The following is a 13,592-nucleotide window of genomic DNA, read 5'->3' on the forward strand; positions in this document are numbered from 1 at the left end:
ACATAACTAGTTTTCAAGTGTGTCTTATGCCTGCTGTTGGGATCTGCTGTTTGCTGTTTGGCTCCGATATTGTTTAAGCTGAGCTAGAAACGAGGTCCGTGAGAAGGCCGCTTGGGGATGATTTGAAGGGAATGGTTCTGGTTTAGTGGAGTTGTGAATTGTTGAGTTTTGTGTGTTTTCTTTTTGTAAAGGAGTGTAAGTATCCCTTAAAACTCTTCTCATGATCTTGAAAAGTATTTGCAAGCGGTTGCTGGTATAACGCTAGCTAAACAGCAAGGGACTTGAGATCTCCTGGGTGAGACAAGACTTAGCGTCCCTGAGTGTATTGAAGTTAAGATTTTATTTTAATTAAACGTACGTGTTCAGTGCACCCATCCTGGATGCTAAATACATCCCAGTAAGGTATAGTCTGAAGCTAGCTGAGCAAAACATCCCCGTTGTTTAAGTTGCTTGCCTTGTTCCCAGCTGGATTTGAGCAACGTGAGGTGTTGCCTCCATAGGATCCGTCTTTGTAGTCGTAGCTTACAAGCAGTCCATGGGTTTGTACAGCCCTGCTGGATGGTCTGGGCATGTTATGGGTACTGAGGCTTCTCTTCAGCAATCTGCACTTAAAGGTTTATTTCTAGGAAACGAAGCTGTAGAGCTCTAAGGAAGCAGCAGTGACTGCATTACCAGCTGTTGGACCCAGCCTGTCCCAGCATGGTGACTTGCAGCAGCAGAAGCAGGGCAGTAAGGCGAGTAGCAGCAGTTGTGGCAGCTGGATGAAAATAATCATTTCTGCAGGTCATCTTGCATTCACTATTAGTAAATACAATCATTTTCAGTAGTGTTTTACCATCCACTCTTTCCTGAAGCCTTGAATTAACTGTCATCACCAGCAGCCATCAAAGAAAGCAGAGCAGGAGCCTCTGCCAAGCTGCCCGGTGCTGCGTGCTGTCAGGAGAGAGGCAAGTAAAGATTGTCACATTCATCATGTGGTATTCAAAATACTGTGCACAAACTGTGCGAAGATGTTAGCGTTTATTCTCTGCATGACCAGAGAGTCTCGTTTTTGTAACTCACCCTGTGTTGGGTATTGGTTGATTTTTCCAGAAAGGAGACTTCTGTTTTTGTGTGAGAATCACTGAAATCAAGTTAGAGGAGATGCTTTTTAGCCGTACTGAGAGCTGCACAGTTTCTTAAGGTGTGTTGTTAAGGATGAATTTTAAAATCCTGTCCTGTAGCAAACTTTGGTACGGTGTATTCTGATGAGTTGTGATGGATTGTTGGAGAGCGTATAGCCAAAATAACCATATCCTTGGAAACAGCCAATATGTGATCCAGAGGAAAGGCAATACTTGCTCTAAAAAGAAAACAGCAACAAAAGCCCAACCAAACGAAATCCTCTTTCCAGATTTCTCAGAACTTCACCCCCAGCTGACAAACCACCCACCTACTTGCTCTCAACAGCTGCAGTTCTTCCTTCCTCCTTCTCCTCCTCCTCCTCCTCCTCCTGGCTTACCTGGGCCACTGCTGCAGGAAGGGGCACTATCAGCATTGGTGCTGTTTACCAGTCTGAGTAAATGGATTTAACCAGGTGACAGAAAGACTTTTTAGCCTTTACACTGAACCAGCATTGTGTTTATTAGTTTCTTGCCTGTGGTTTGAGGATGTGTGGGGAGAAAGCATCCTTAAAATGTGAACTGGCTGGAGCAGAGTTGCTGTGTGCTTGAAGCTGCACCATCCTCACAGGAACCTCACAGGTACTGGATCCTCACAGGTGCTGGATGGGGAAGATTTCTCACTACAGGATTTTGTGTACCCACTTGGCTCCAGGCTGTAAAAGAAGTGTCAGTTTTTTCTAATGAGATTAATATTTGGGTAGGTACATATGCGTGATTTCAAGTTCTTAATAGATTACGTTCTTTGGGATTAACTATTGTTAGTGCTTGGTGAAGTTTGTGGAGGAGAAATGACAAGTGTGCCCAGGTTTTTAACCAGCTGGGTGGCCCACTGTCACCACTTGTGTTGTCCTCTGCTTCCAGCGAAGGAGAGGAAAAGGAGCTGAACCTCACCAAGCTTAGGATCAGCTCTCAACTAACGCTAACATTTGGTGACACTTAAAGATATCATCTGGGGTAACCTTGGGGCTGGCATTTGGGGGTCTCTGGGATGCAGTTCCCTGGGTAGGGGATCTGGAGGCACACGTTACCCTCCCACCCAGGTACCACTGCAGCAGGTGAGGTTTGTCCCTGGGGAAACCCAGATTTCATTCCTCCTTTCAGCCTTACCAGGGGCACAGACCTCGGTGCTCGGCTTCTCACAGGAACGCCCCGTGCCTTGGCAGCCCTTGGCAGGGGCTCAGCGCGGGTTCTGTTGGGGTCTGCAGGCAAACAGCTTTGGCTGCACCTGGGAAAGGTCTTGATGGCAAAGCCTTCCTTCAGCGAGATGATCTCCAGGCAGGGAGGGGAAACGCTGACTCCCACTGGCGCTTGCCTGACCTTGGAGGGCTGGCAGGTGACTGGAGCCGACTTGCCCTTATTGTGCAGAGCTGGGGGCTGCGAACGCTGCTGGACAAAATTCCCTTGTGGGGTCAGCTGCATGGAGATGGGTGCTGGCTGGGTGCACTGTGGCACTATTTCCATTTCTAAAGACGCCGAACGATTCAGCTTTGCAGGACCCTGAGCAGCCATGGCAAGGGGGGGCATTTTCTGCTTGAAGACAAAGAGCAGTGGCTGCTGTCCACCATTGTCAGGCTGGTCTGGCTGTGTGCTCACTGCCAGAGGCCTATGTGGGTAGCAGGAGCTGCTCTGTGCTTGGGATGGGTGTAGTGGTGCAGCAGGGTCTGCTTGAGTAGCCCAGGGCTCACCCTGCTCCTGGTGGCGGGAGATGGAAATCATTGTGTTACCAATCGTCTCTGTTCCTCCTGTGGGCATATGGAGCCGCTGCCTTCCCTGTGGCTCTGCATGTGTTGGGTTCTGAGCCTTGGGCTTATTTGCCTTTAGTTCTGATGGCTTCGATCGGGGCTTTGTCCCTGGCCGGCACGGCTTGAGGAACTTCAAGGAAAAATTCTTCCATAGCTGTTGTGTTGCACTGGAACTTGTGGTATCTGAAATTCAGACAGGGACAAACATAGAGGAAGAAAGCCTTACCTTGCAGGTAGTGATTAGGCCTAGGCATGTTTGGGTGCTGTGATGTTTCTTGTTGCTTTTAAAATCGGTGACAAAAAACAACAACAAAAAACAATATTTGATCTAAACTTTTCTAAGGTGCTCTAAACAAGTGGCAAGTTGCTTACTGCTAATGACAGTTACGCTGCATAATATTGTAAACAAATCTAACAGCCCTTAAACGTGCTCCGTTGGCCAAGAATTGCATCTCTGGTTAAGCCATCACCCTGTCCTGCTCCAAACCATTTAATAGTGCCCAGGGCACAGCTGCAACAGAGCGCAGCCAGGTGTGTTGAGGAGCCTTTGCAGTGGATGTTTATACTAGTGGTTTATGAGCAGAGGGAAGGCACCTGCCTCCTTGCTGAGCTGAGGCTGGCTGGGTCTGGGTGCCCACATCCATCCTGCCTGCTTCTGTGAGTCCACGCTGCCAGCCGAGATGCTCCTCTGCCCCACGTCAGGCTGGTGTTGTTGCTTCCTCTGATGCTAATCTCTTCTTTTAGCCACCAGCTCATTCATCAGATCTTTCAGATAAAGCAGAAGAAAGCAATACAGAGGTTGATACAGTCTTGTGCTGAATCCCAGCTGGCTGGTTGGGTGACAGCTTTTAGTGTAGCACCTCAACTCAAAACTGATATAACCAAACACTTCCTGGGATAGTACAATTTCAGGGATAAATGATTTAATGCTTAGAATTATATGAACCTCATCTTGACATGTGGATTTATGTGCATAGCTTCCTGCATCTTGAGATGAGAATACCTATCATTAATTTTTGTGGCTTGAAACCAAGCTTGATTTAGATGCTTTCTTCCCAAGGGAAGAGGCGTTTTATAAAATCACTGCAGTGGCAATTGTTTTGAGTTCAGAGCGAACTAACTTAAACTTCACATGAATCAGTTGTGTACTGTAAATGATTTATGCCCTACTAGGTTCCTTCAGATGTCCTTGCAAGAACTATATGGAGCTAAGGAGTTGTATGGCTTGCTACCAGTGATGTTTTGTAGAACATTCAACAAAATGTTTCTTTGCAGATCTTGTTATAGGAACATCCTGCTAATCAATAGGGCCTGTAAAACAAATTCTTGCCAGTTTTTTTTCCTTTCTTGTGTGTGCAGAAATACAGATGTGTGTGTACAAGACCAGCATCTCTCCTACAAGGCACTACCTCATTATTAGGGGTTGGTTTACACACCATAAGTAGCGTTTCTTCTTAATAGAAGAAGAAGAACTTTGAGAATGAGAAATGCAGGCACTCAACAAGGCTAGAGGTCTGTTGAAGGTATCCTTGCTAGCAGGTTTCCAAAGGTGTGAGCATTGGAGGGAGATTATTATTATTATTAGGGATGCAAAGATAAAAAGCCGTTGCAATTTAATACTTGGATGAAACTAAGAAAGGGAAACTTAATTTAGAAGATCAAACAGTTTCTTAATGGCTTGTCGGATAAAGCTGTCAGAGAGAAGAAGAAAAAGGCATCATCAGGGAAGGAACACTATAAAAATCTGGTGCGAGAGTATACTTCAATATATCTAACTTGGCAAGTTTCTTGGCGAGTTTCTTTAATCTGCTGTATTTTCCTCTATACCTTATCTGTTTTCCATAAATCCCAGTTTTAAAAGTCCTTTTACACTCTGTGTTTTGAAATTTCCTAAATTCTTTTTACTTTGAAATTATTTTGCTTCAGAGCCTTTTGAATGCTTGAATCGATTTCTGTTTCCTTTCTTATTAATGAAACCATTCATCCAAGAAAATTTTGGAGAAGAAAGATCTAATTTACAGACCTACCCTAGTGAAAAGAAATAAGGTGGACGATCAGCTGGACCATCCAAAGGATTATTACTATTTCAACGGAAGCTGTTTAAGAAAACGTCCACGGGGAAATATCTGGAAATGTAATAACTTAATCCTAAATATCACGAAAACAAAGCAAATAACTAAATATATTGCAGAGACTGAGAACATGAGCAGAGACAGATGCTCATCACAGAGGTTGGTTTTAGGCTGGCAGATTTTTGTTGTGCTGCAGTATGATTCTGAAAAAAACAAGGCTGTCCTGGAGCTTGCTGCGATGGCACACAGCTTGCTGTTTGACAGGTGGAAAGCTCTTCCAAATGTCAAAATACCAACAACGAGGGGTGCACAGGAGGTAAGTTACCTTCAATTTTAGAAACGTGAACGTCTGGATTTAGTTGTACTATGTCAAGCAAGTCAACAATTGTAATCTGTTAAAAATGACTTATACCTGTGCTTTATTTTCTTTGTACACTGAAGCAACTGTTTTCATTCTCTTTTTGCTATCTCTGCCAAAAAAAAATGGCTTTCTTATGTAGCTGCTCTTGGAGAAGAGACATAAAACTGAATACAGGAGAAGAATCGGGATGTTGAACTGGATGAAGGTGGTGAACACAACTGGATTCACTGTGTCAGCATCTGAGTCTTTTCCAGCCCATAAAAGTGCTGCAGGTCAGACAGACAGGAGGTTGCTGAGATGTTGGGCAGTTTCTGGGTCCCTTGACAGAGCTTTGCCACAGGACAGAGGAATCCGGGCAGTAAGATTTGCTGCGGGATTGTGCATTACCAATAGCAAATTTCTGCTGACTTAATACACGTGGCTTCTGCCTCCTACAACTTGAAAAGTTCTGGGCTCATCAGAAGCACTTTGTCGGTACTTCATGTTGGGTCTTGTTGCAGAGATGTCAAGAAAACCTGTGCTCTGCCCGTGCCAGGCCTGTGCACAGCAATTGTTCATGCTGGAGAACCAATGCTAGGAAACATGGGTTCAGGGAGAGGAAATGTTTGGTATTGGTAGGATGAGATCATCGTGCTGCAGCCTGAATGAAGGGGTGTTTTTTTATTTTTCACAACAAAGATATGACTGGCCATGAAAGACACACTTTTTCCACGAAGGAGGAAGGCATTATCTTGCTTAAATGATTCAGACAGACTTTATTTTCCAGGAAAGCCATGAGTCTCTTCATGGAGCATTGTTCCTAAGCTTAGCTGCTCAACGAGACCTTTCGTCTGCGGTAAAGAGACCCAGATAGAGAGAGCAGAGCCCATAACCTTCTACCACTGTAAGTCAGGAGCCACAGAAATGTTTGACAATGCTTTGAAAAGAAATGGTTGTACTTGAGATGCTTTCCTAGGAGAAAGCCTTCAATATGGAGCTACAACAAGGCTAGATTTTAGCACTTATCTGCCTGTACACACAGATTTATTATCCCTTTTGCAGTGAGGTACAGAAGTAAATTCTGGTAGCTGTGTTTTTTGTAAGGGGAAAAAAATGATGTCGCTGCAGACTGAGCTATGTGCTAAGATTAGCGAGTCGTGTATTTTTGGCCAAGAAGATTCCTGCTTGACATTTGCAATATTTAGTAATTACTGTTTTGCCCCAAACTTGTTTTTTCTCCTTTTGTTCTCCTAAAGCAGGGCACAGAGTGCTCGTGAGTACTTACTCTCCTTCTGTGGACATTCTCAGCGTTGCTCCTCAACATTCAGATGCCTGCGATGTCACACCATTGCCATGGCAGATGACATCATAAAGAGAACACAAGTGCAGAACAGAATGCTTGGGCCTTGTAGTTATTTAAATGCTGTCTATTAGGGAATATGAAACAATTTAAAGACAAACCTCCATTTAAATAGGTTCTTCCATAATACAGTATTTTGTTAACATGTGAAATATTCAGTATGGGGAGACTTATATACACAGTTCACTTATTTATCTTACATGGATATGGATAATGTGAGAAGATGGGTGTTTTGCTTCATCTTAATTTATTCATCTTAATTTATTTACAGAATTCATATTTCTGTTCTGTTGATAGAAATGAATGAAGGGGAGATGGATGTTGGTTTGCCCGGTGCTGAGATGCTGCTGCTGCCAGGCAGCCAAGCCTCTCTGACAGCACCCTGTGCACTGGTGCTGCCCTGATTTGTATGCGAGGCTGCAGCTGGGGAAAGGGTTGAACAGTTGCCCATGGGATGTCTGAGAAATGGCTTTTCAAGAAAATGTGTGTGAAAATGCAGGAAATACGCTGCTTTTATGTAGAAGGTTCTGTTCTGTCTGAGAAAATGTGATTTTTTTTTCAGAAATGACTGAACCTACTTAGAAAGTGCCTCATTGGGTTTGTAGGGTAGAATATCATTTACTCATGTTTCCTTCACTCATCCACTGAAGGGAGAAGGTGGAAGCTGCCTGCATTTAAATGCAGAGTTTACGCAGATTGAGGTAGTTCCAACCATTTTATGTTGACAGTGGGTGTTTCTTGCTTCCTCCACTGCTGGCCACTCAGTGAGCACCAATAGAAGTTTCCATTCATCAAATAGCTGTAATCCGTGTGGGTAGCAATCATCCCTCCCCAGCAAGGATCAAGCTGGAAGAGATTACCTGCACGCTGCTGGCACCGCTTGTTGGTATTGTATGCAAATCTCATGCACCTCGTACAAAGCCACATAGTTAACGCTCCCCATCATAGCACAGAAATATCATTCACAAAGGAGGGTTATTTCCTTTATTCAGACACTTCGGCAGAATTCTCATCAGAGTATCCCAGCGGGTGGTGTTTCTGGGAGTCTGCAGCAGTGAAACAGAGCGCAATACAGTTAATGTTCTCCTCCTGGCTGTTGTTGCTCTGCCTGTGCGCTATCACAAATGATTTTTGCGCTTGTGAAGAGCAGCTCTTGAGCTGGGGCTGGAAGAAGGAGCGTTCCAATGACTCACTGAACGTTTCTGTGCCGACTGGCTCTTGTGGGGAGTTTTCAGGTCTCTCACTGTCACATCCTGATCTCTTTTTTCGCCAGCCACAACGATCTTCAATTTCAGAAAGTATAAGTCTAACATAAGTATTATGATATACTGAAACTTGAGCTGTCATGAGTTTAAAACTCAAGGGATTATTTTCCTACTGCCATACAAAGAAAATTGCAGAGATACTTAAGAATGCATGTGTATTATTGGACCACAGTGGTATCCAGGAGGCTCCTAGTACAATATTTTCACTTAAAGAGAACGGTGACTGCTGGGATATGTGCCTCAAGGCAGTTTAATGAGTCTCTTTTCACCATTAGTGATCAAGTATTTGACAGTTGCAAAATGTTTACTACAACTACAAAAGCACAGGCTCTAAACATGTCTGAGACAACGATGAGCCTAATGAGACTCATGGATCAAAAACTCTGTTGTCTGTTGCTAGGGAGAGAATTTCTGCAGCACGAGGAGTTTGTGTGTCGGACGCTGTGAAGTGTGTCCTTCAACAGCGCAGAGTGGGAGATAGGTCTGTGGGCAGCCACATACGCTGTCCCCCTTCCCCAGAATGTCTCCTTTCATAGCATCATAGAATCACCAAGGTTGGAAAAGATCTCCAAGATCCTCCACTCCAACCGTCCACCTACCAGCTATATTTCCCCAGTATGACTCTCAAGACAACATCTACAAGTTTCTTGAACACCTCCAGGGAGGATGATTCCACCACCTGCCCAGGCAGCCTGTTCTGGTCCCTGACCATTTTTTCAGAGAAGAAATTTACCCTAATATCCAACCTGAACCTCTCCTGGTGTAACTTGAGGCCACTCCTTCTAATCCTGTTGCTAGTTTTGCGGGAGAAGAGCCTGACCCCCAGCTCACTGCAACCTCCTTTCAGGGAGTTGTAGAAGGTGTAGAGTTCTCCCTGAGCCTCCCCTTCTCCAGACTAAACAATCCCTATTCCCTCAGCTGCTCCTCATCAGACTTTTGCTCTATACCCCTCGCAGCTTCGTTGCCCTTCTCTTTGCTGCCTTCGGTGACCTTTTATGAGCACCTTTACAAGAATATCCAGTGCAATTTTGTCCACATGATTTTGATTGTGTTTTACTTTTTTAGTAACAAATAGAGTTTTTGTTTGGTAAGACGTTGCTGTTTAGGGAAATGTACATGTTCAATGCTAAATTTACTGCGGGGAAAAGGGATAGCTATTTCTATGCAAATAGCTGTTTGCATTGAGATATGTTCTCTCACATCAGAGTTACAGTATTGTGTAATACTCTTGAAAATGCATCTTTGGTGTTTCTTATGTTGTAGCAGGAGACTTGGATATCCATTGGTGATTTTTCTGACTGTCCTCAGTGCTAATTCGAAAGCTGCAAATGAGGGTGATTTTTCTGAAGGTATTACCTTCTCCATGGTGGAGGTAGAGGATTGATCAGTGATTTTAAAACTACTCTTATATTTTATTTAATCCTTCTACTGACTTGCACATCAAGATCTGCTTTAGAGGAAAACAAAACAAGCAAACCCAAATAGCATTCCTCTGCATAGTATACCAGGCCTACTTTGGATGCTTACCTGTTTGTTAGTAGAAAGGGAATGACGTCTTCCCGATGTCTTGTACGATGTCATGGGACGTGGAGGTTTTGGGAAGAGGAGGTTGGTCTTGATCAGTGACTTTGGTGGCAACTTCCCAAAAATTGAATCTAGCTCTAGAAAAGAGGAAACATCTGCATCTCTTTTGCTGTCACAGCTCGACTGCTATTTTATAAAATACATCTCAATTTGAGAGGCTTACAATATTATTATTTTGTTATTTACTAGAGAAATTTCAATGCAGTGTTGCAGGGAATGGATTTAAAAGCCCCAGAGAAACCCAGAAGGAATTTGTCCCATAGCAGAGGAAGCTGCTGTCAGCCCTAAGTCTGTACTGAGATGGTTATTGGGCTGGCATTTGAACACTCACTCTTGGAAGTTCAGATTTATAATCGAGACAAAAGTAAGCATTTCAAACAGAGCAAAACCAAACTTATTTGTGGCCTTTTCTGTAATGCATCTCTGCAGTCCATCTCCTCTTTCATTTTTTCTTCACCATAGGTTTTCCCAGTAATTCAACTGAAAGAGCCATTTGCTTCAGACTGTAGAAAGGGAGGAAACTGAGACAGGGAAATCTAGAATGGTTTTGCCTTATTTATATTAATTTACCTGCCCCTGTGCTTGGAGTTGTATTTTCTAATTGCATTGTTTTATAAGCGATTCAAATGGTGATAAAAAGTCAGCTATTAGCACAACTCAAGTAGAAAAAGTGGTTTATATAAAATACCAGCATTACTGCCAAGGTAAATTCGATGGGTTCTTATTTACCCATGTTGAGTTTTGAGCCAGTTACCCCCAGGTATTGCAGCCCAGTGGGAGAGGTTTCAAGGATATGTTGCATATTGGGTAATTGTAATAAATAACAGAAAGTTTAACAAAGTAGGACGTGGTATTTTATACAGATAATTGTATAAAATATGTATGCAGAATGTGTTCTTTCTCACGTGGTGCAAACCTATACTGTGCTTTCTCAGTGCTTTGCAACAGAATTGATCTGATCTCTGAAAGAGTCCAGATTCTATTTCTTACATTTAGGGTCAGACTATAGTTTGTTAGTTACAGTGTATTACATGACTTTTTTTTCTGCCATTTCCTGCTGTATGGTTAGCTCTTCAGAATATATAATTGCTCTTGCCTGTGGAAGGTGAATTACTGCCAGCATCTAAGTCGTCAGGTTCCTTCTCTGCTTTTTTGTCTTTTTCTGTTGCTTCATCCAGGATCGCGTCTTCTGGAATAAAATTATAATTTTCCTCATATCTGTGCAGAAAAAAACATGGACTGTGACTGAAGTCATGGATTCCCCATCTGTGGATGCGTTCAAGGCAATATTGTAGGAGGCTCTGGGCAGCCTGGTCTAGTGGGAGGTGTCCCTGCCCACAGCAAGTTGTTGGGTCTCTGTGGTCTTTAAAGTCCTTTCCAACCTAAGCCATCTCTAGGATTCCAGGATGCAGTTCCTTACTGAAACAGTAGCAAAGTCATAAGTGATGTGCACACAGCTTCAGAGGGAAGGATGCCTACCTAACCTTTCCTGAAACTGGTATTTTTTTGAATAATCACAGCATATGGACACATCTGTATTCTGACCTGTTATAAAAAGTCAATTTTATTTTCCTAGGTGCAAACTAAGGTCTTTAAATACTCTTATTGAGAAGAGTGAGGAAAGTTATTTCTTGATGCAACTTACTTTTCTAGATCCTCCATCGTATAGATGTTTTCTGCGATCAACAGAATTGGATCCTGCAGACTTGAAGCCACGAGCGTTGTGGTTGGATATGCAGCATTATTGCATCATTACACGACAAAGCATTGGTTTTATGACACGGGATGTAATTTTTCTGGGTTTAGAGAGCCACTGTAGTCGATCCCTGGATATTCTTTAAATTCACAAGGGCTTTGCCACCTATTATAAGGCAATGGAAAACATGTTGACACCAAACTTTGTCAGGTTCAGTGTTTTTCTATAAGAAGGCTCAGGATTTTTCAGAGAAAGCATGCTCAGGCTTGCATGGAGAGAGGCTTTAGTTGTACAATATAAAATACTGAGGATTTTTCATTGCTGGGTACTGTTTGGACAATATTCAGCTACTTAAGATATTATAATTAATCACGATATTTTGTTAGGAAGTTTTTGGTAATACCTATTTTTAATTTTTTTTTAATGAAATTCCTTCTTCAAAGGCTGCTCAAGGCTTTGATGTTCACAGAGATAATAGCAGCTGAAGGATCATCTTCTTTCAAAGCATTGCTGCTGCTTTAAGTTTGCCTTCTGTAAATCTACATCCCCAAGAGGAAATATTCAGAAGTTGCTTTCTGTAGGTGGGTGGCTCCCTGCAAACATTTTGCATTTGGCTGGAGAGGCTCCCTGGTTTGAGCAGCTATTTGCTTCTTTCCTCGTTTCTCGTTTATGAGGAAAACATAAAAATGCTTACTGCACTTAAAGTCATTCTGGTAATGCTCTAAATTCTATGCTTAAGGATGCATTTAATTAAAGATTGACTATGGCATAAAGTGTAGTTTAATTAAATACCAATCAATTTCTATATAAAATACATATAAAAGGGTTTCGACTTAGAACATAAAATGAGTATCCAAGAGGAGATTCTCCTCTTCCACACTGTGCAGCTGAAAAATGACTTCCTGCTGCATTTGCTAGTCAAAATACTGAAGTACCTGTATAAAAAACAGTTTGTGGAAGCAGGACTCTGATTTGATGTTCCTACTGCTTAGAGATCTCTCCTTTATCCTTTCCCTTTGCTGCTAAGTGATTTCCCTTTTCCATCTGCCACTGGGATGGTCATCACTGTTACTTTGTCACGGTGCTGCTGGTAGAACAGAGGATGTTCAGGGCTCGGTGGGACATTGGCCTGACCCTCTACAGCTTCTGTTACGGGGTACAGCTGGTGTTAAGGCTGGAATTTCAGAAGGACGTGTGGAGTTCCTGCTCTTAGACATTACACAGTGAGTCAAGGTAAAATTTCTATTCTGACTGAGCCTACTTCTCAGGACTTATGTGACTGATTTTAAGATGCATGCTGCTCTCCATGCTCCGTGGTACTTCAGCAGCGTTTACATGGTGGAAAGCAGGGTTATCCAACTTCAGAGTAGTGCCTTAAAAGTGAAGAGATTAAAATCAAGGATTTTTTATAAAATCTTTTCAGAACATTTTTTGCTGGATGTTTTTAAGTTTAATCTAATAAAAAATTGAGTTTAAATATTGGTTTATACAGGAGCAAAATTACTAATACAGTTTTAAAATATTTTCATTTTCAAGCACACCCTTCCATTAAAATCACTATTGTTCTTTTATTTCCCATAAATCCCCTTATATCAAGGCTTTCCTTCCAAAAGTTCTTCTACGTTGCTGGAGCCTCTCCCAGGGGCTCACAGCACCTGGTCAGCATGATAGGACCTGTAAGAAGTGCATTTTCTGTTCTGCAGAAGGAGAAACGAGATCTAAAATCAATCTCATCTTTTGCATTTGCTGCCTGGCACTCAGTTAGCAGAGGACCAATGTGACAAGCCCCTGCATCGCTGCATTGGAGCCAGCAAAGCTAGAAGCTTGCAGAGTTGAAGTCCCTCAAACCCAACAACTCCGTGTTACTTCGTGCTGGTGTTGTGTCTGACACATGCGTATGAGGTATGGGTTGCAAAAATGAAGTTGCCAGTTAATTGTTCTCCTTGCTGAAAGGCCTGGGTTAGTTGGTGTCATTACACTAATTTTTGTACTGTCTTAGTGACCTTCATATCATATTAACAATTTTATATTATGTTAGCAAATTGCTCAGCCAGAGCTGCTAGTCTGATTGCATTCTGAAGGTCATTAATATGATATGAAAATCTTATTGTATTCTCTGCTTTCATATTTTATTAGTGATATGGCAAGCAATAAAGAGGCTGATTTTTGCTGGGAGGTTCCCCGGGGAAAGAGGCTCTACAGCAGTGTGTCCCACACTGGCTCCTAATCCAATCTCAATGGGAAGTTCAATTTCCTCATCATTAATTATTTAGCTGTATTTAACCGCTGTAATTTCTCAGATTAATTTTTTTAACTGTTGAGTTTGATGACCTCTAAAGACATTGGCATTAACCAGTGCAATATGAAATA

General features: G+C 42.5%; 1 protein-coding gene across 4 annotated transcripts; it reads right to left on the minus strand.

Annotated features, from left to right (window-relative positions):
* Window positions 1-1,598: 1,598 nt before the first annotated feature.
* On the minus strand, window positions 1,599-6,659 carry LOC100858845. Of its 4 annotated transcripts, none has more exons than XM_040699332.2 (4): window positions 6,603-6,659; window positions 3,504-3,670; window positions 2,284-3,088; window positions 1,599-1,816 (listed from the first exon to the last, which is right to left on the minus strand). In XM_040699332.2, exons 2-4 carry the CDS (start codon window positions 3,547-3,549, stop codon window positions 1,726-1,728), a joined length of 942 nt encoding a protein of 313 aa, XP_040555266.1. In that variant the 5' UTR covers window positions 3,550-3,670; window positions 6,603-6,659; the 3' UTR covers window positions 1,599-1,725. The 4 variants fall into 4 exon arrangements, with proteins under 4 accessions (XP_040555266.1, XP_003641156.3, XP_040555267.1 ...); XM_003641108.5 differs by having other exon boundaries at window positions 2,271-3,088; XM_040699333.2 differs by having other exon boundaries at window positions 3,500-3,670.
* Window positions 6,660-13,592: the final 6,933 nt, after the last annotated feature.

This window comes from Gallus gallus, chromosome 4 (assembly GCF_016699485.2).
Source record: "Gallus gallus isolate bGalGal1 chromosome 4, bGalGal1.mat.broiler.GRCg7b, whole genome shotgun sequence".
Taxonomy (NCBI): Eukaryota; Metazoa; Chordata; class Aves; order Galliformes; family Phasianidae; genus Gallus; species Gallus gallus.